General features: G+C 38.4%; 3 protein-coding genes across 3 annotated transcripts in view; 1 reads left to right on the top strand and 2 right to left on the bottom strand.

Moving 5' to 3' along the window:
- LOC120415416 (protein unzipped) overlaps nucleotides 1–11,290 on the bottom strand; it is a 98,330-nt gene extending 87,040 nt beyond the window's left edge. The window contains exons 1-2 of the mRNA XM_039576945.2: nucleotides 11,080–11,290; nucleotides 3,858–4,354 (exon numbers count right to left, since the gene is read on the bottom strand). The gene's annotated coding sequence lies outside the window, so the exon portion shown is untranslated. The remainder of the gene's footprint in view (nucleotides 1–3,857; nucleotides 4,355–11,079) is intronic.
- Nucleotides 11,291–15,407: 4,117 nt separating this feature from the next.
- LOC120415353 (enhancer of yellow 2 transcription factor) lies at nucleotides 15,408–15,930 on the top strand. The gene is made up of 2 exons (XM_039576841.2): nucleotides 15,408–15,596; nucleotides 15,660–15,930. The coding sequence occupies exons 1-2, from the start codon at nucleotides 15,541–15,543 to the stop codon at nucleotides 15,880–15,882; spliced, it is 279 nt and encodes a 92-aa protein (XP_039432775.1). The 5' UTR covers nucleotides 15,408–15,540; the 3' UTR covers nucleotides 15,883–15,930.
- A 288-nt stretch (nucleotides 15,931–16,218) lies between these two features.
- LOC120415352 (F-box only protein 42) lies at nucleotides 16,219–18,428 on the bottom strand. The gene is made up of 2 exons (XM_039576840.2): nucleotides 18,121–18,428; nucleotides 16,219–17,961 (listed from the first exon to the last, which is right to left on the bottom strand). The coding sequence occupies exons 1-2, from the start codon at nucleotides 18,254–18,256 to the stop codon at nucleotides 16,271–16,273; spliced, it is 1,827 nt and encodes a 608-aa protein (XP_039432774.1). The 5' UTR covers nucleotides 18,257–18,428; the 3' UTR covers nucleotides 16,219–16,270.
- Nucleotides 18,429–18,457: the final 29 nt, after the last annotated feature.

The following is an 18,457-nucleotide window of genomic DNA, read 5'->3' as shown; positions in this document are numbered from 1 at the left end:
ATTCCAAAATTGGAATAAACAAAAAAAGCAACGAGCGGGCTTCACGAGGCTGCTGCTATGACATCATCATGAGTCGCGCCTTTTTGGCGGATTTTTTTGTTGCTGCTTCCAACGGTCGGTCACATTCTGCGAAACCCGCAGCAAGGTAACAAAAAATGGTAAAAGATAAAAGAAGTTTCTTCAAGCAGAATAAACATCACGTTCAAACACAGCACAGCAAAGAGCAATTTAAATTTAAAACATTTGGGACGAAAACAGAACGAACGCAGGAAGAAAAGAGTTGAAAAAAGTGAAACATAATAAGTAGCGAAATGAGACACACACAACAAGTCGAAAGAGAGGTAATTCAAGAAGAAAAGTGGCACACGGAACAAGCGTGTAGTACTTGTTGAAAGTAAAGTGTTTGTTTGCTCACGCCCCAGACTTGTGAGTGTTTAGGAAAATTCACAATTATTAGAGATTTTTTCTCTGCGCAAAACTTCAAACGTTCCCATCCATTCATCTCTCTGTCTCCGACGGTCATGAACTCAAACACTCTTTCAACTTCAATTGCGCGCAATTCATCTCTTTTTCGCGAAAAAAGCATCTTGAGATAATTGCATTTTTTTGAGTGCTCCGTTTCCATCCCGCCCGGTTAATGATTGTTAATCGGTTTCCCCCTCTTCCCTTTTCCACGAAACTTTTTTTTTCGGTAAGAAAAACCGCACACAATTATGTTTGCGGTTGAAAGGCCTCTTTCAAGCGCGGCAATCACAAACATATTTAGCGCCACCGCAGTAGCTATCACGCCGTCATTTGAGTGAAATCGACAATAATACTGGCAGAGTACGAGGGTTGGGGCTTGGGGGGAGTTGTAATTATACGAGTTATTCGGATGATTACACTTCCCTGGATCCGAAATGCGCGAATTTGAAGCCCGACATTGAACTGGTTGACCTTCCCGAAAAGCGTGGTTTTATTCCAGGCAGGCAATATCGTCTGAGTCGTTGATATCTTGCGAATCAACCAATGGACGTTTCGTGCCATCTTGAATACACAAAAACAATAGCACGCATTGTAAACAATAACAAACACGTTTTGTTTGGTTGACCATTCCGTGCGTTGTCCCTGAGTTTGGTTGATTTTGGTTGCCGGAGTCCCGAAATATAACTAATAATTGTTTACGGTAGTCGGGCAGGTACGTGTGTCAAACGCGTTTTGACCTGAAATCCCTTTGTCTAGTTGTCGCACTTGCGGCACGCTAAAATAGCACGACAAGATTGAAACTTCTTTCAAATTAAGAGTGACAACAATGCACGGAGTTTTTTTGGTTTTTGTTGAATATTTAAAGGATTGAAATCGTATTGAGAGCTACACAAAATTACTCACGTAACTCAAATTGGATCAAAATCAACGTGCAACGGGATAGCACGACAACGACGACTGTACTAGATAATTAAAACAATGTTTCCATATTTGGCATTCCAATTTTTTTATAATTACAAGAATTTACATGCTTTTCTGTTTGCACAAATTTCGTACACATTTTGGTTCTCATTTTCGGCAAAATATTTTTTTTTGTTTGGTTCCGTTTCGACACCTTGAGTTTTGGTAACTGTTTTCCAGTTTGGAGACAAATTTAACAACCAGTTGCTCAAACAGGAAAATGTTACTAACATCAGAGTATGGCAAATAAAGAACCAGCCAAAAGAGCACGTCTTTAAAAATCACCATGGAATTTCTCTGAAAATAAAATAAATCCAGCTAGGGGAAGTATACCCTTTCTAATCAAACACCTATCTTCGTCATATGGAGAGTTTGATGCTCGATAACAGCTCCAAAAACACTATTTAGGCTATAAACTCACCAGCAACAGCACCGCCTCGAGTAAGCAGGCTAATGTATGCCACTTACTGGCCAAAAAGATCAAATTCAATGCACTTTTGGTCATAATTTCTATTTTGCGAGACCATTTCTTAACGAAAGTCGCCATCAATATCTTTGCACTTGCGCCAACGTTTTCAAAGCGCTTAAGCTATGAAATTGCTTCCAACTACCGGCAACATGTTCTTTTGAACATTAGTTAGTCACTCACTTGAAAAATAATCCCGAAACATGTAAATAATTAGCAAGCGCGATCAAAAAAACAAACGCGCCAAGTCTTCTGACGTTTGACTTTTGACGACCCATTCCAATCGAAGGCTGAAGAAAACCGAGCGAGAAGCGAAGGCAAATAAAGAACAAAGGGTGGCAAAGTGATGCCAGGAAACATTCTCTATAAATGTTACATTTTGTGAGTTATCACAATTGGCAGCACAAAGCAGACCCAAACTAGCGCTGGAAGAAAAAAGAACTAAGCTGAAAATAGAAAAATGGAAGTGGCCCAATGTATTAGAATACATTTGAGATTTTTTTTAAATGCTTGTAAAAGGAATAGAAAAACCTTTAGTAAAAGTGAAAATAAACAGAAATGTTCACAAAAAGTTGCTTTACTCGTTGATGTACTTGGTTTTAGTAAATTTCAAGGAACACTCCAAATTATCCAGCATCATTCAAACAAGACCGCTTATAAGGCTAAACTTGGGTATATTTCCCCTACCTGCTGAATGACACAACAACCCTGGTGTTATCCGTCCTCCAGGTTGCAATCCTAAGAATTCGCACCAAGCTTTGGTTATCCAAGCCGGTCATTACATCATCCATCATACATGTCCACGTCCAGGTGCTCATTAGGGGAGCCCCGGTGTAACCAGTGCGACCTGTCCCGGTGGCGTGATTCCTCACTGTGTCATTTCACCGGTTTTATGTGTCAAACAGAGAAGATACACTCTACAGTCAATTCTTGAACCGTCCTGATCCAATTATTTCTACCATGGTTTACATACCGCAGGTGGTGTTCAGCGCGGGTATAACTGCGACTATCGCTCAACGCCGTGTTCGAAAGGTAATAACGGGGACTCTCTCCCTTTGAAAACTAACTAGCGGGAACTCGCGTGGCGGAGAAGAAACCACATCAGAAGCGCAAATGCCGCCAAAACCTCAGTACGGTAGTACTCCAGTGCGGTGAGGGTGTTTGGACGGCTTGGAGGCTCGGTTTGTGGCCCGCTACCTCATGTATAGAAGGTAGCTTCCAAAGAAGGTCGGTGTTTGCGGAAGGGATGAATGGCACGGATTATGGACCCGGGTCCACTATAGGAAAAGGGGGTCCACAACAGGCAAAAAAAACTTTTTTTTCAATTGGCTATTTTTCTGCTCAAAAACAAATAACTGATGAAAAAAATAGTCAAAACTGTTCGAAAGACTTCAGTTTTCATTGTTTTGTACAAAGGGTTATGAAAAAGTGCTTAAAATATTGAAAATTTGTGAAAAATGTGCTTCGGCTCTACTAGGGGGTCCACTAATGGTTAAAATACCCTACCTCATGTTTAGAAGGTAGCTTCTAAAGAAGGTCGGTGTTTGTGGAAGGGATGAATGGGGAACAAATGCCAACAAGCACGTGTGTTTCAGTTCAGCGTGATTTTTTAGGTTACGTTGAAGTACACCGGAATTCGATGAATGAATGAATGGCGAACGGGTCATTAGAGCACACGAGCAGTAAGAGTTGCTACAGTTGAATCTGGGTTGAAGTTACAGTTTCGAATGACACTCCAAAAAAATAGGAGCGGGCACCTTTTCCCAGGCTCGGGTAAGATTTATAACCGTAAATAGAGGTATAAAATTTTCAGACTTCACCATCATCATCATCTTCATCAACTACGGTTGACACACAATAGAGATTAATCTGGTCCAGAATGAATGGCAATACGGCAGCCGGGGTTCGCCGCTGGGATCGATTTATTTCCTTCTTTTTTCCCCGTCTGGCCCAGGTACACACTTACCTTCGGTTTAGATATTATTCTGCTTCCAGCTGGCTCTCGTAGGCTCGTGTTGCTTCAGTATAGCAAAATATTTGATTTCCCGGAACACTTCTTGCCGCACAGCTTGCCGACTCGACTATCCAGGTCAATCCTCACTGCAAAAGCACTTTCAAATACACTTTTTTTTCGCCAGCAGCTTAAGTTGCCTCAATATTTCAATGAAATTTTCCCTACTTTTCAAACACACTCACACTCGTGTACACGTGAAGTTATGCAAAAAATAATATCGGCAATCGATGAAAAAAAAACTCAGAACATATATTCGTTAAGTTGCTCTTTTCCGGTGTCTGGTGAACCTTCCCGCCCGGCTTCACGGTAATTATACTTTTAGCTCTTCTTCCTTCGCTGGAAAACTCACTCGTTTCGCCAATTTCGTTGAACCACCGGCAACTCAATCACAATTTTATGTAATTCTGCAGTTTCCACCGAATTACGCGGTACGTAGGTAAAATTGTTTTCTGAAAAATGAAAGAAAATGCGAAATTTTAATGCAATTTAATTACCATAAATAAACAACTCCCACAAAATTAAAATTCCACGTACAACATGGAAAACCCCACGCCAAATTTAAATTTATGACTCATCACGCCGAAAAATAACTGGGAGGCACGTCCTTGCAGCGCACACGTGTGTGTGTGTGTATTGGTACGGAGCTAGACACCGTGACGCGCGTCCTGGTCCAGGGGAAGGATGCTGCAGCGGCAGAGCGTCGCGACGGCCACGGAAAAAGGATGACGAGGAAATAATGATGGTTAGGATTATGGAACAAGGGGACGACGGTGTGGAATTTGTTTATAGGTGAACGAGGGGATGAAAATTGCCTTTTGCACTCAAAGTTTAAAGAAAACTGGTAATTTTTCCCCCGTACAAAAAAATATACACAAACATTTGAATGAAGCGTTGATTGGATGCAAATTAATTTTATTGCATTTTCTGAATAACTTTCAAATTCAACTGAAACAAAAAGATACAGCTACAAAATGAAAAAGAACAGAATAAAATTATCAATAAACATCTAAACTCTGATCGTACACAGCTGGGTGCTGAAAAGACAGAATGCGTAACGTGATTTTCGAATGCTCCCAACCAGGGGCGCCGACTCTGGGGGGGCACGGTACTTTTTGCCCCCCTTAAAATTGGGCAGGGGGGGGCAGCCCATACATTGTGCCCCCCCAGAAATTTTGGAAGAAAAATATTCTTATTTTTAATATTACAAAAAAATTCACAGACATAATTGAAAATAATATTTAAAACTGAATTAGAATTCGATAGAATTCTTGTAAGCGAATCTGTAAAATAGTTCAAAAACATTTGTTGTTTTTTAAATCGACAACGTTTCATCTATACTACTGCGCTCTCTTATGCTAACTAGGTAGGAAAACCAGCAAGCTTAGCATACAAGAGCAAACTTACGCAAACTCTTGTCAAAACAATCATCAAGTTTTCAGACGCAACATTCTGCGATTTACCATTGTAGATCAGGATTTAGCGAAAATGAACTGAAACACTTTTCAAAATGGTCATTTGATGACAGCTTTACATTTAAAAAAATGCTGATAAATTCGATTTTTTTGAGTAATTTTAGGTAATTTTTTTCTTGATTTCTTTTTAAAAAATTGCAAATTTTTGGTCGTATCAAATTGTTATAATGCCTTTTTTGATTTTATTAAAAACCGTTTGTGTATCTTTTTGGTTATTCTTAAATTCTGAAATTCTGATGAAATTCTGAAATTCTGAAATTCTGAAATTCTGAAGTTCTAAAATTCCTAAATTCTGAAATTCTGAAATTCTGAAATTCTGAAATTCTGAAATTCTGAAATTTTGAAATTTTGAAATTTTGAAATTTTGAAATTTTGAAATTTTGAAATTCTGAAATTCTGAAATTCTGAAATTCCTAAATTCTGAAATTCCTAAATTCTGAAATTCCTAAATTCTCAAATTCTGAAATTCTCAAATTCTCAAATTCTGAAATTCTGAAATTCTTAAATTCTTAAATTCTGAAATTCTGAAATTCTGAAATTCTGAAATTCTGAAATTCTGAAATTCTGAAATTCTGAAATTCTGAAATTCTGAAATTCTGAAATTCTGAAATTCTGAAATTCTGAAATTCTTAAATTCTTAAATTCTTAAATTCTTAAATTCTTAAATTCTTAAATTTTAAATTCTTAAATTCTTAAATTCTTAAATTCTTAAATTCTTAAATTCTTAAATTCTTAAATTCTTAAATTCTTAAATTCTTAAATTCTTAAATTCTTAAATTCTTAAATTCTTAAATTCTTAAATTCTTAAATTCTTAAATTCTTAAATTCTTAAATTCTTAAATTCTTAAATTCTTAAATTCTTAAATTCTTAAATTCTTAAATTCTTAAATTCTTAAATTCTTAAATTCTTAAATTCTTAAATTCTTAAATTCTTAAATTCTTAAATTCTTAAATTCTTAAATTCTTAAATTCTTAAATTCTTAAATTCTTAAATTCTTAAATTCTTAAATTCTTAAATTCTTAAATTCTTAAATTCCTAAATTCTTAAATTCTTAAATTCTTAAATTCTTAAATTCTTAAATTCTTAAATTCTTAAATTCTTAAATTCTTAAATTCTTAAATTCTTAAATTCTTAAATTCTTAAATTCTTAAATTCTTAAATTCTTAAATTCTTAAATTCTTAAATTCTTAAATTCTTAAATTCTTAAATTCTTAAATTCTTAAATTCTTAAATTCTTAAATTCTTAAATTCTTAAATTCTTAAATTCTTAAATTCTTAAATTCTTACATTCTTAAATTCTTAAATTCTTAAATTCTTAAATTCTGAACAAATAAATTGATGTTTAATTTTCGATTATTTTTAAACATTGTTTTTTTTTTTGCAATTTCCTGATTTTTTAAATTTCTGATTTTTTAAATTTCTGAATTTCAACTTTTGATTTCTTAACATTTTTAAGCCATGAGTTTTTTTTAACCCGAGGGTTTTTTAAACTTTTTTTTAAATTTTGTATTATTTATTTTTTTCTGTTATTTTTTTTCTAAATCGCAGATTTGAAAAAAATGTTGTTTTTTAATGTGTATTTTCCTATTTCTAAAGTTCTAAATTTTTGCTTTTTACTTATGTTTTCATCTTTAGAATATTTGTGTTGTTGAATTTTAAATACCTGATAATTTTTATTATTGACTGTTACTTCTGGAAAATAAGTGAGAATATGCCAATTAGAAGGAATTCGCCTTCCAAACATATAAAAAATTCCCCCAATAAACATTCTCAATCACGTTTTAATAAATTATCTTTTAAAAAAAAATGGATTCCGGATAAAAAAAAACTCTTACCACATCGTAATATTCAAATTGGTAGAATTCGTGATATACAATAAACTTAAACATCAAATCGCCACTCTCACCTAACGATTTCGGAAAACAACCGTGCCCCCCCAACATTTTGGACTAGTCGGCGCCTCTGCTCCCAACTGCTCCTCACTAATACAAGTGCACTACTGCTGTAAACATAAACAAAGTAGAAGGCTATGTTCAAGCTCAAGCGTGACTTTTTTTTTGCTGCTGAAGTGACTTGTTTTGAAACATTTTGGATCTGTTGATGTTAAAGTTTTTGCTGAAAAATTAAGTGCTTCGCGCATTTTTTGTTCGTAGACTAAACGATGGGTGGCCAAAAGATCCTTTTTTTATTTTCCACGTGACAAAAAATTGCGTAAGAAGTGGGTGGAATTTTGTGAACCAGAAGAACAACCGAATGGAATTTCCGAGATTATCTTAAGATTTGTTGACTTCAAATACCTCAAAAGTTCGAGTCATTTTTTTTAATCCTGACAAAATAAATTATAGATTGATTACAATACTTGCCACTTCTTGGTGTTATTTTGCAAACAGTAAATTGGTTCCGCTTTGACAGTTCTTAATTGAGGCCGTTTTGCGAACCACTATTCTGCACCCAGGTACACAGTCCAGACTCGAAGTTCGAATATCCGAAGGTTTGCATGGGACTTCGAATAATCAAATCACGAACAAAAACATTTTTTTCTTTTTTTTTTTATTTTCTTGTTTTTAACATCAAATTTGAATTCTGCGACCGAATTTAATCAAATTGAATGTTTGATTGCCTATTAAATTAATAAATGCATATTTTCAATATTTTAACATCACCGTTTTGTCCGCTAGTTGGGTTTTAAAATTCTAAATCACATTAGAATAGTTTGAGGTCTTACCTAAGCTCAACAATAAAAAAAACACGGAGAAAAAAATATTTTTTTCATGATTCGATAATCTGAAGTTTTGATGAAGTGAAAATTTTTTCAAGGTAATCGAGGTTGGAATGTATAACGTAAAAGCCGATTTTCAGTATAATCATATCTAAGACAGACGCAGCCAGTCCGTTGAATGCATGCTGGTAAGTCTTAGGGTTAGAATACTACATAAGCGATTTTTTTGTTGTAAGTATTAATAATTGCAATACTTCCGAGTACACCCGACAATGTAGAACGAAATTAAAAGCGGCAAGCTCTGCTGCGTTATGATTCCGTGAAAGGATCACATTTCACAGAATCTACAGGGACGGAAGGATGCGTGGACATACCGTACCAAGCGCTCCGATTTATAGCTGTAACAAAAAGACGATTTTCTACTCGAAAAAAATAAAATTTTCTCAGATTTTCTGATCTTTAAGAAAAAAAATTTAAGGGGGGGAGAACAACAAAACTATGATACACATTTGCAACAGCCTAAATTATCAAAAAGCAATAGTCTAATGATTTCACACATTTTTATTTCATAATTTAAAAAGGAGGCCACAAGTTTACAAAGTTAAAATCAATACAGGAAAATGTTGGAAAATCCAAATTTAAACCAGGAAATTACGTCAAAACACTTTTATACTTCGAATTCTGATTATTCCAAAAACCTATTTAGGACAATCAGGTCAAAACTATTATTTTTTAGATCTTTATACCTTTTAAATGTTTTTTTTTTTGTATTTTGGAATTTCACAGAATAGTTTTTTATATGGTTTAATCATACCTACTAGCTGTCAAATTTGTATGGATGGCCCTTTAGTCATTTGAAGCCCCTACAAACTTAAAGCTTAAAAGTACGAAATTTTATAGAAATGCTGATCAGATTACTTTAATAATTAAAAAACATTTATTTTCATGACAAAAAAAAACAAAGGAACTAGTTTAAAAAAACTAAGCTATGCAATAAATTTACAATACAAATTACAGTCAAAGTTTTTATCCTGGTATCAATCCTTCACAAGTGTTTTGAAAGTCTTTTTTTATTAGTTTTAATTCCAAAGCAAACAAAATCTTGAAAGGAGTTCAAGAAATTAAAAAAGATCCTAAAATGTCTTTGCAAAAAAGATCTCTTGGGCCTTTTCTTACTCCAATAATAACATTGAATGATAAGAACCTCATCTTAAAAAATTAAAAAAGATCCTAAAATGTCTTTGCAGACGTGATCTCTTGGGTCTTTTCTTACTCCAATAATAACATTGAATGATAAGAACCTCATCTTAATGGTCAACAGAAAATAAAGAATCTATTTATTCGCCTTTGAGGCTCTGGAAGGCATCATCCCCAATCGGCCATTTGGTGGCCATGTTTGTTTCAGAAAATCATTCAAATCTTGCTTCAGAATGTTTCAATAAAAAAAATGGGCTTCTTTGTGTTGTTTGTAGAAGCATTTTACATATCGTAATTATTTTTTTCATTTCAATTTACTATTTCTGGACTCTGAATTCAGAACCATCATTGACAGTCATTGCCCCAAAAGTGAAGGACACCATCTACCACCTTAACATATTGCCAAACCTTGAAAGGTAAAAAAAACACATAAAAAATAAACTAGCAACTAGATTAGCAAAGGATCTTATAAATAACAAACATCATCAAAGAAACTTTCAAGAGCCATTCCAGCTCAAATCAGGAATTTTTCTGGTACTTTTGTACCCGACCCTCTCCGATTTCAAAGAAACTTTTTAGACATGTTATTCTAGGCCTATATAAGCCATTTTTGTGTATATGCCAGTTGCACGCGATAATGACATTTGAGAAGGGCGTAAGGGTTTTAAATATTTTTGTATTTTGTAATTTAAATATTGATGTATCTCTAAGCCGTTACATCATATCAAAAAGTGGTCTAAGACAAACTTGAAGGAAATTAGACGGGCTTTTTGAAAAAATACACTGAAAGAAAAATACACATATGCCTTAAATAAAATTCTATCACTTAAACATAAAATTATATTACTCTCAGAATAGATATTTTTATTAAGAACTTCCTAAATTTGTTGTTTTAAAAGGTAAAGCATAATCCGCTTGATATAAAACCACTCAACCACCTGCAAGTCATATTTCGCAACACCCCTGCAAAATACTCGTAATACTCCCTGACGATGATGATTCATTCCATGCGCTGCACGCTCTGCTAGTATACCACACACAACCATCCGCATGTCCTGTCAGCCCCAAGCAGCAGCAGTAGTGACTGTATCCTTCCAGACCGCGCGCGCCCGCCGTGGATCGCCCTGCGGGGTCCACCACAGCAGCAAAACACACCAAAATTGCAAACACGGATATCGATTTTTTGTGTGTGTATGTTAGTTCCCCACTACCACCACCACCACCGTCACCACCCCCCAAGCAGTGACAGAAGGAAGCAACGAGGAGGAGGACAGAAAAAAAAACATTCTATACTGCTCCCCTCCATCGCCCCAAATCCACCCCCACCACCCTTCGCACTCACACAAACACAAAGCCACTCGCACACATCGAGAGACATTCACAACAACATCGTACAGGAGCACACACACACACACACACAACGCGCAAAAAGGACTCCTTCCAGGCTGCGTCTGTTTCCACATTTTACTTCCTTCCGTTTTATCTCCGACCCCGGCCACTTCCGTCATCAAACGGTTCCCCTGTTGCCCCATGAAGATGTGGCGGTCCACATGCGGCCAAATTTTTGCTGGCGTTATCCTTTTATGCCCTTTTCCTTCCGGGTAATTTTGGGTTGACTTTTAATTTTTTAAACCCATAATGTCTTCATTATCTGGATTTGAAATTGGGCAAAACAACATTTAAAAGAATCATAAAAAAGGTTTAAATTTCCACCATGATGTTCCATAACTTTTTTTATTCATACGAAATGAACACAAATTTCTTCTTTTTTAAAAAAATACACACCTTTTTCTAACAAAATTGAACCCCACAAAAACAGCGCGCGCGAAGTTCAAAATCCTGCAACACACCACTTGCACAAAATAACACAACTTCCAAAGGACTCTAGTCCAAAACCGTTCTCTTCCACTCTGTACTGCAATCTAGAACCGCAGGCGAGTCGTTGTACTCCACAGAAAACACGTGCGTCCGCTCAGAAGTCCCGTACGAAACTGAATGACTTCGCGAGTCAGCGGGAACGACGAGCGACAACGCGTTGAATGGGAATCGGTTCGGAGTTCGGATCGGTTGAATCGAAACGAGCTTTTATGTTCGTGCGGTTCGTGTGGACACGAATCGACGATGTTACAGTTTGATTGACTTAATGTTCGACATTTTTCGTCATCTATGATTCATTTATCTTATCTTAAAAATGCTCTAAAAAAATTAAAAGCACAAATTAATCATTTTTTCCGTACCAATCGTAGGTCTACTGTAACACGAAACCACTTCGGAGCTTTTGTGCTGCAAGCGCATGCGCGCTTTCAGATGCGTCCGCAACTGACAACACTCGCGAGGAAAGCTCTTTTCAAACCGTGCGAAGGGGACGCATTGTAAACTTCAAAGAAATTAATTTGAACAAGACCGTTCCAAATAAATATTTTTTACTATTTTTTAATAATGTGACTCCGGTCAAGTCATGAGGAAGCACCATTACCTAGACATTTCTGAGACATCTGCTCGAATTGGATCTCTCTCGACTACTTTAGTAGGATGTAGCAAAAATGACTTAATGGCGGGCATTCACCTGCTTGTTTCGGAGCGCGTACTGTGCCCATATTCCAAATATGAGACTGATTTTACGTATCAGGACCTGGCGCTTTACTTTAAAATTTTAAATGGGATTTAACCCGTAAAAGACTTGTTTCAAAAATGTAAATTTTTGAGGCACTTTGGCAACTGAAGCGATCATAACTATAGGGAGTCCTTAGAAGACCCAAGACATCCACAAACATTAGCAAGATGGTCCCGTATATATATATATATATATATATATATATATATATATATATATATATATATATATATATATATATATATATATATACCGTATATAGTAGGTGCTCAAAACCAGTCGACATCTGGATTGTTACGGCGGTAGAACTACAGGCCCTAACTCCAAGGATTCCTTGGATGACCCTGAACATCCCAACATAACATGAAATTGTTCTACCATATTCACTGAAGTTATGCGGGTATGATCCGGGGAAAAATCCGTCGACCTTTGGTGGTTACGGTGGGACACCCACAGATATTAACTCCAGGGAGTCCTAGAATGATCCAAATATTGAAACACATTACCAAAGTAGTCTACCACAAACACTGAAGCTATATGTGGTAACGATCAGTGATCAAAAAGCACTGACCTCTTGCTTGTCACGGCGGTAGACCCACCGATCTTAGCTCCAAGGAGTTCTTTGATGATCCAAAACATCTTAATAAGTTGTTACAACAATGTACTGTAACCATCCATACTCACTAAAGCAGTCTGAGTAGGAGCCGCTTTCAAAATCTTGAAGTTTCGACTTGTTTCTAAGGTTAGCCTTTGGCACAAACGGTTAAAAAGAAAGAAGTTAAAGGGTTACATACAATTAAAATCACAAAATTTCATAATACAGAAAATTTATTGAATCCACTTAAAAGGTAATTTTCAATACCTCCTGAAAGTTTCATGAAGATATTTCATTATTAAACCGAGAAAAGACGATTTAAGATAAACATTTTGCCATGTGCAAAGTGAACTGTCAAACTTTCTGAGCGTTTTGCCTTCCTCACCTTACTGAGGAAAGGCTATAAAATCACTTGAAAAATGAATTTCTTAATTCGACCTCGTAGACCCACCTTCACATATACCTATCGACTCAGAATCATGTTCTGAGCAAATCGACGGTAACATTTCAAAAGGCATCATGTACATTTTGACACTTTCTGGGTTATTGCATATTCTGAAAGTACTCCTAATAAGCTACCTCTCCACCAAAAATGAGCAAAAGTTACTTCAGTAAAGTCTGTTTAATCATGATTTTAAATAAAGTAACATAAACAAAATCTCTGCAATCAGCAGTCTCTGTTTATATAGCCCTGTCAACATGTCAAACAAAAGACTACATAAACCTCGTGACGGAAAAAAAGCAACATGAACAAAGCGCCATGTACATTCGGCGAAGAAAACCGAATCATAACAAAGCGTCCCCCTCAATGCCAGCAGGGTGATATAAACGTTGGTGATTTCAAAAGAAGTTATGTTTGTTTTTCTCAAATAAAATTACGGAAATAATGTTTTATTGAATTTGGATGATCAAGTATGAATAAAAGCAACGTTTTTCATCGTTTGTTATCATTAGAACATCTTATTTTGCTTTTATATTAAAATGGAAAATGGATGCTCAACATTCAAATGCGTTTTTCTCAAAACGCATGGTTTGTACATGATGCTTTTTGAAATGTTGGCGTCGAAATGTCTGTGTGGATGTGTGTAGGTGGATGGACAAAAAAATTGTCACTCGATTATCTCCGGACTGGATGAACGTATTTCGACCGTATTAGTCTCATTCGATCCGTCTTGGGGTCCCATAGGTCTCTATTTAAAATCAACAAGTTTAGTTAAGTACTTCAAAAGTTATGCTAAAAAAACAATTTTGGCGTATGTCCGGAAGATTGTAAAAAGGGTGGTTTTTGCAAGAAACCCTGTCATGTTATACATTTTCAGAAAGGTATTAAAAAGACCTTTCCAATGAGCCCAGAACATTGAAGATTTGACAACCCTATCAAAAGTTATTAGCACTTAAGTGATATTTATACACTTTTTGGAGGCCGGATCTCAGATATTTCAATGAAAATGATGTCCGGGTCCATCATGCTACCCATTGTTAGTTAGATAATCGAAAGACCTTTCAAATGAGCCTTAAACATCAAGGATCTGACAACCCTATCAAAAGTTATGAGCACTTAAGTGTTACTTATACCGTTTCATAATTGTAAATGTGTAAATTTTGCCAAAACAGCACTGGATGGTCTAAAACCTGAAACCGATGTAAAATTTAAAAAATAAATCAGATTGAAAAAATAAATTTTGGAATAGCATTCCCAATAATAAATAGCTTTTATTGTTCAGATTTGTATCCGGGCAATATGTTGCTGTATTTTGACAAATCGTACAAATATTTAACCAGTCCTCTTGGTTCTTCCAGCTTGAATTTTTGGATAATTTCAAAGAAAGCTAGAAATCTGGTATATTTGGTTCAAGCCTTGGTTCAAGCTTTGAATTAGAGGTCAGATATTGATGAACTATGTACTTTAATATATGAATCCATCAAATTTCAGCGACTTTTTTTGAAGCAAAAACCTATAAAACAAAATAAAATGCTTTAGACTACTGACGGAATATTTTGGCTCACCCTGTAAAATGTCGAGAAAGAGCCTTATTTTGATTTTCTTTGAACAATGCACCCTGCATTTCACTGGCATAGTTCCTGCCAATATTTTATAAAATAAAAAATACTATTCTCAATGATTTGCTGTAAAAAAGTAAAGATTTGACTACCGGAAAAAAAATTAGTATTGCTACGATTTTCATTTATTGAAATTCATCAATTATCAATAAACATATCTTGGAGTTAAAAAAAAAAAGGTCCAATAAACCAAGTTTTCAGATTTTTGTTTTTTGGGTGTTTTTGAAACCGCCTTGAATCAGGGGTATTAAAAACACCCAAAAACAAAAACTGAAAATTTGGTTTACATTACACGCGTTTAAATGGGACGAAAGCCCATAAGAGCAATGTCGTACCACCCCTTTCAAATGTTGCTCCAGATATTAGAGGAATAACCAATATTCCTCGAATGCCTGTGTTCAATAAGGCTTTCTAGTCAGAAATTTACCAACACATGCAAAGTATGTTTACATTACAGCTGGAGGTTTGTTTGCATCAGGTTTCCTATCTCTTTCTAGCAAAAGTTTTTTGTCAGGTGACTTTTAGCTAGTTTTTATGACTGACCGCCCGATATGTCAGCCAACATATTTCGCAGGGCTGTGACAGCTCGAGCTCGATCATTGTTTGCATCAGCACACTATGACGAGAAGTTCGTCATTTTTGGGTTAAATTATATTGTTTCCACTGAGCCTAGAAAGCCTTATAGAGCGAAATTCGAGTTAGCAAATCCTGTGGCAAATCCGTTCTGTAAATAATATTTACCACAAAATCACAAAAAAAAACTGTTTCAAATTACTTTACCGTCACTGTAAACTGACAGCACACTACTGACAGCATAAATAAAAATCAACAAAAAGCACAGCTGTCAGTCAGAACTGAAAACAAAAGAACGGAAGCATTAAAAACATAACACCGCGAGAATTCTACAGCTGAACACAAGTTCCGCCTTCATTTTGTATTTAATTAAATCAATTCAAAAACCAATCGCAACGGAACAATGACTTTCACAAAAAGTGTAGACCAGACCACGATCCTGCAGGGCGATCGCTCCAAGTAAGTAATCCGCAAATCTCGAAAACTCCCATCCAAGCTAATCCGAACTTTCCCCGATTTCAGACTAAAGGACCTGCTCCGGGTCCGGCTGAACGCGTGCGGCTGGAACGACCAGGTCCGGCTGCTGTGCCGGGAAACCATCAAGGAGCAGGACACGGTCAACTGTGACGCGCTGGTGCAGCAAGTGACGCCCAAGGCGCGCGCCCTCATCCCGGACACGGTCAAGAAGGAGCTGCTACAAAAGATTAAGGCGATTCTCATTCAGCAGGAGGGCATTGATATCTGATGGCTGGGGGTGTGATAAATATAATTTTAAGAGGGATTAAGATTTTGATTAGCGTTGCAATTTTGCTTATGGAAAGAAATTTCCTGTCTTTCTTTCAGCAGAAAAAATAAATCACTTTTGTTGTGATATTCAAAGAGAGAATTTATTCGGGATCAAAACTGCAGCTCGAAGGACGATGCATGGTTTATACAATAATTGAATACAACAGCTAAAATACCACCCTAAGCTTTGAACAAACCGCCAAAACGAAATCAAACACTCCCTTAAGCTAACTTACTAACTAACGCGTGTTTAATTCTTGTGTGTGGCAATTCAAGCGCGTACCATTTACTCTAATCGTGTTGAAATAGACAATTGTAATTCAGAAAGGGGAAAAAATATTTACAATTTACACCACCTCGGTGGGCACGGTCAAAAAGTGGACCGCGTTCGTAACGCTCGAACTTTCCGACTTGGGGTTCTTGTTGAGCCCGCCAAACACAATCAGCTCCCCATTTCCGGCGACCATGGTCGAGAAGGTAAAGTGGTCCGGCGCTCCGGCAATCAACCCACTGTTCTTCGTCTCCTGCCACTCAATGACCGGCTCGTTGGCGTTCGTTAGCAGCTGGGAAATGTCGCACACGTAGATCGCCAGCCCGTTGCGTTTGATGCGCTTGGGCGTGACGGGGAGTTGGGCTTCGTGGTGGGAGGTTGCCGCTGGGAGGTTGTTGGCCGCGGCTTGGGCTTGCTCGAGGTCGCGTTGCTCCTGCTCTTTGATGCGTCGCATGGCGGAGATCTTTTCCTCCATTTTGCGGAGGCGCTCCAGCTGGCGTTCGCGGGTCGCGTGCAGCGGGGGTGGGTTTGTGGGGGGTACGCTGAATGCGGCCATCGCCATGTGGCCGTGCTGCTCGGGGGATTGGTTGAAGCGTTTGGGGAGAAGATGGTCGTCGTCTTGCTGGCGATAGTTTGGAGAGCGGATGGTGGGAAGGGGTCGCGATGGACCGGGTTGGGGTTGAGCTGGGGGTGGGTTCGGTGCGGACAGTCCGGATGGACCTGGCCGAGGTTCCGGAGGAGGTTGCTGACGCGGCGGGGATGCCATCGGGGGAGGGGGTGGTGGTCGAACTGGGTTTTGTCTGGGTGGAATATTTGGTTCGTTGTTGGCTGCGGCGGCGGCGATGCGATTGCGTTCGGCAGGGTTTACCGGACGTGGGCCACGACCGAGATTCGGCGGATGAAGTCCGTGATGGTTTGAGGGACGATGCTGTCGAACAATTTGGAAATCGTTTGGCGAGGTCGGTCCCAGCACGATCACCTTTGAGCCGATGTTGCAAGCCGGGTAGCTCCAGTTGTGGACGGTACACTTTTTGTTCTTGATCTGAACGGCTCTCCAACGCCACACGTCGTTCTTCATGTCCAACAGCCAGGCATCGTTGAAGATTCGATTCACTCCACCGGTCCCCCCTAACACCAAGATGTGATCCTCCCCGATCGCCATCTGAAACTGGCCATACCTAGGCGGTGGCTTCTGCTCCGAAACCGTCGGTCTCTTCCAAGCCATCTTGTCCAGATCCAACACCCAGATGTCGTTCGAAGTGCCCAGATTCTCCTGCGTCTTCTGGTACCCACCAAACACCACCATCTTGTTGCGATGCACCGTGGCCGAGTGTCCCGTCATGGGCGGAGGTCCAAACGCCAAGTTGTGGATGGTCCACCGGTTCTCCGCCACGTTGTACTGATGCAGCTCGTCAAACAGCGTGCACATCTGAAAGGGCGTGTACGAATGTCGCCAGCCGCCAAACAACACCAACGCGTTTTGATAGCACACCAAACTGGCGCCCGCCTTCGGCGAAGGGTACGAACCCATCGAGATTGGCCTCACCCACCGCCGCAGGCTCAGATCGAAGCGCCACAAGTCGTTGAACGTCGTGTCGAAGCTGGACGCGCCTCCGAACACAAACATCGAGTTCCGGTGCAGCGAGCTGGCGTGCGCAAACCGGGCCGCTATGCTCGGCGTTTGACTGCTGAAAAGCTCCTCCTTCCAGCACAGGTTGAAATCCGTGAGGGCCTTTTGGAGGCTCGCTTTCTTGCGTATTCGAACATCTGCAAAGAGAAGGGATTTGGTATATTACTTGTTACTCAAAAAATAGATCTAGGACGACTTTAGGACATTTTACCCTACACAATTTTCATGAACCAAAGAGTACCTTTGGATATTACAACTTTGTTCCAGTTCCAAAACCCACGCCCCGCTATACTCACTGTTGGCCAGCGACTCCCAGCGCTTGCACACGACGCAGCAGCGGTCCAGATCCTGGTACGGCGGAACCAGGCTGAAGATAAACTCCAAAATCTCGTTCGGCAGATCGTTGATGGAGGCAAGCGCTAGCGTTGCCATCGTGCCACAATCCTTGGCTCACACCGGACACACGGAGAATTCGCACGATCTGGTCTGATTCCTTTGTCTGGTGCCGAAGCTGGAATCCGGAGGATTTTTTCTCCGTCGAACGGAGAGTGAAAATTTTCTGCGATCGGATTGTGTAAACAATTTTTTTCTCGTCTGACAGCCAACTGACAGAAAGCAGCTGATGGCAGTGTT

The sequence above is a fragment of the Culex pipiens genome, chromosome 2 (assembly GCF_016801865.2).
Source record: "Culex pipiens pallens isolate TS chromosome 2, TS_CPP_V2, whole genome shotgun sequence".
Taxonomy (NCBI): Eukaryota; Metazoa; Arthropoda; class Insecta; order Diptera; family Culicidae; genus Culex; species Culex pipiens.
The sequence above is the reverse complement of the archived record's forward strand: the minus strand, read 5'-3'. Positions and strand labels throughout refer to the sequence as shown.

What these genes read in the sequence shown, in the direction of transcription:
- LOC120415352 (XM_039576840.2), bottom strand. Translation starts at nt 18,256, where the DNA reads ATGGCAACGCTAGCGCTTGCCTCCATCAACGATCTGCCGAACGAGATT. An exon ending in CTGGGAGTCGCTGGCCAACA is followed by an intron (nt 17,962 to 18,120) that starts GTGAGTATAGCG and finishes TTCTCTTTGCAG; the next exon opens with ATGTTCGAATACGCAAGAAA.
- LOC120415353 (XM_039576841.2), top strand. Translation starts at nt 15,541, where the DNA reads ATGACTTTCACAAAAAGTGTAGACCAGACCACGATCCTGCAGGGCGAT. An exon ending in CTGCAGGGCGATCGCTCCAA is followed by an intron (nt 15,597 to 15,659) that starts GTAAGTAATCCG and finishes CCCCGATTTCAG; the next exon opens with ACTAAAGGACCTGCTCCGGG.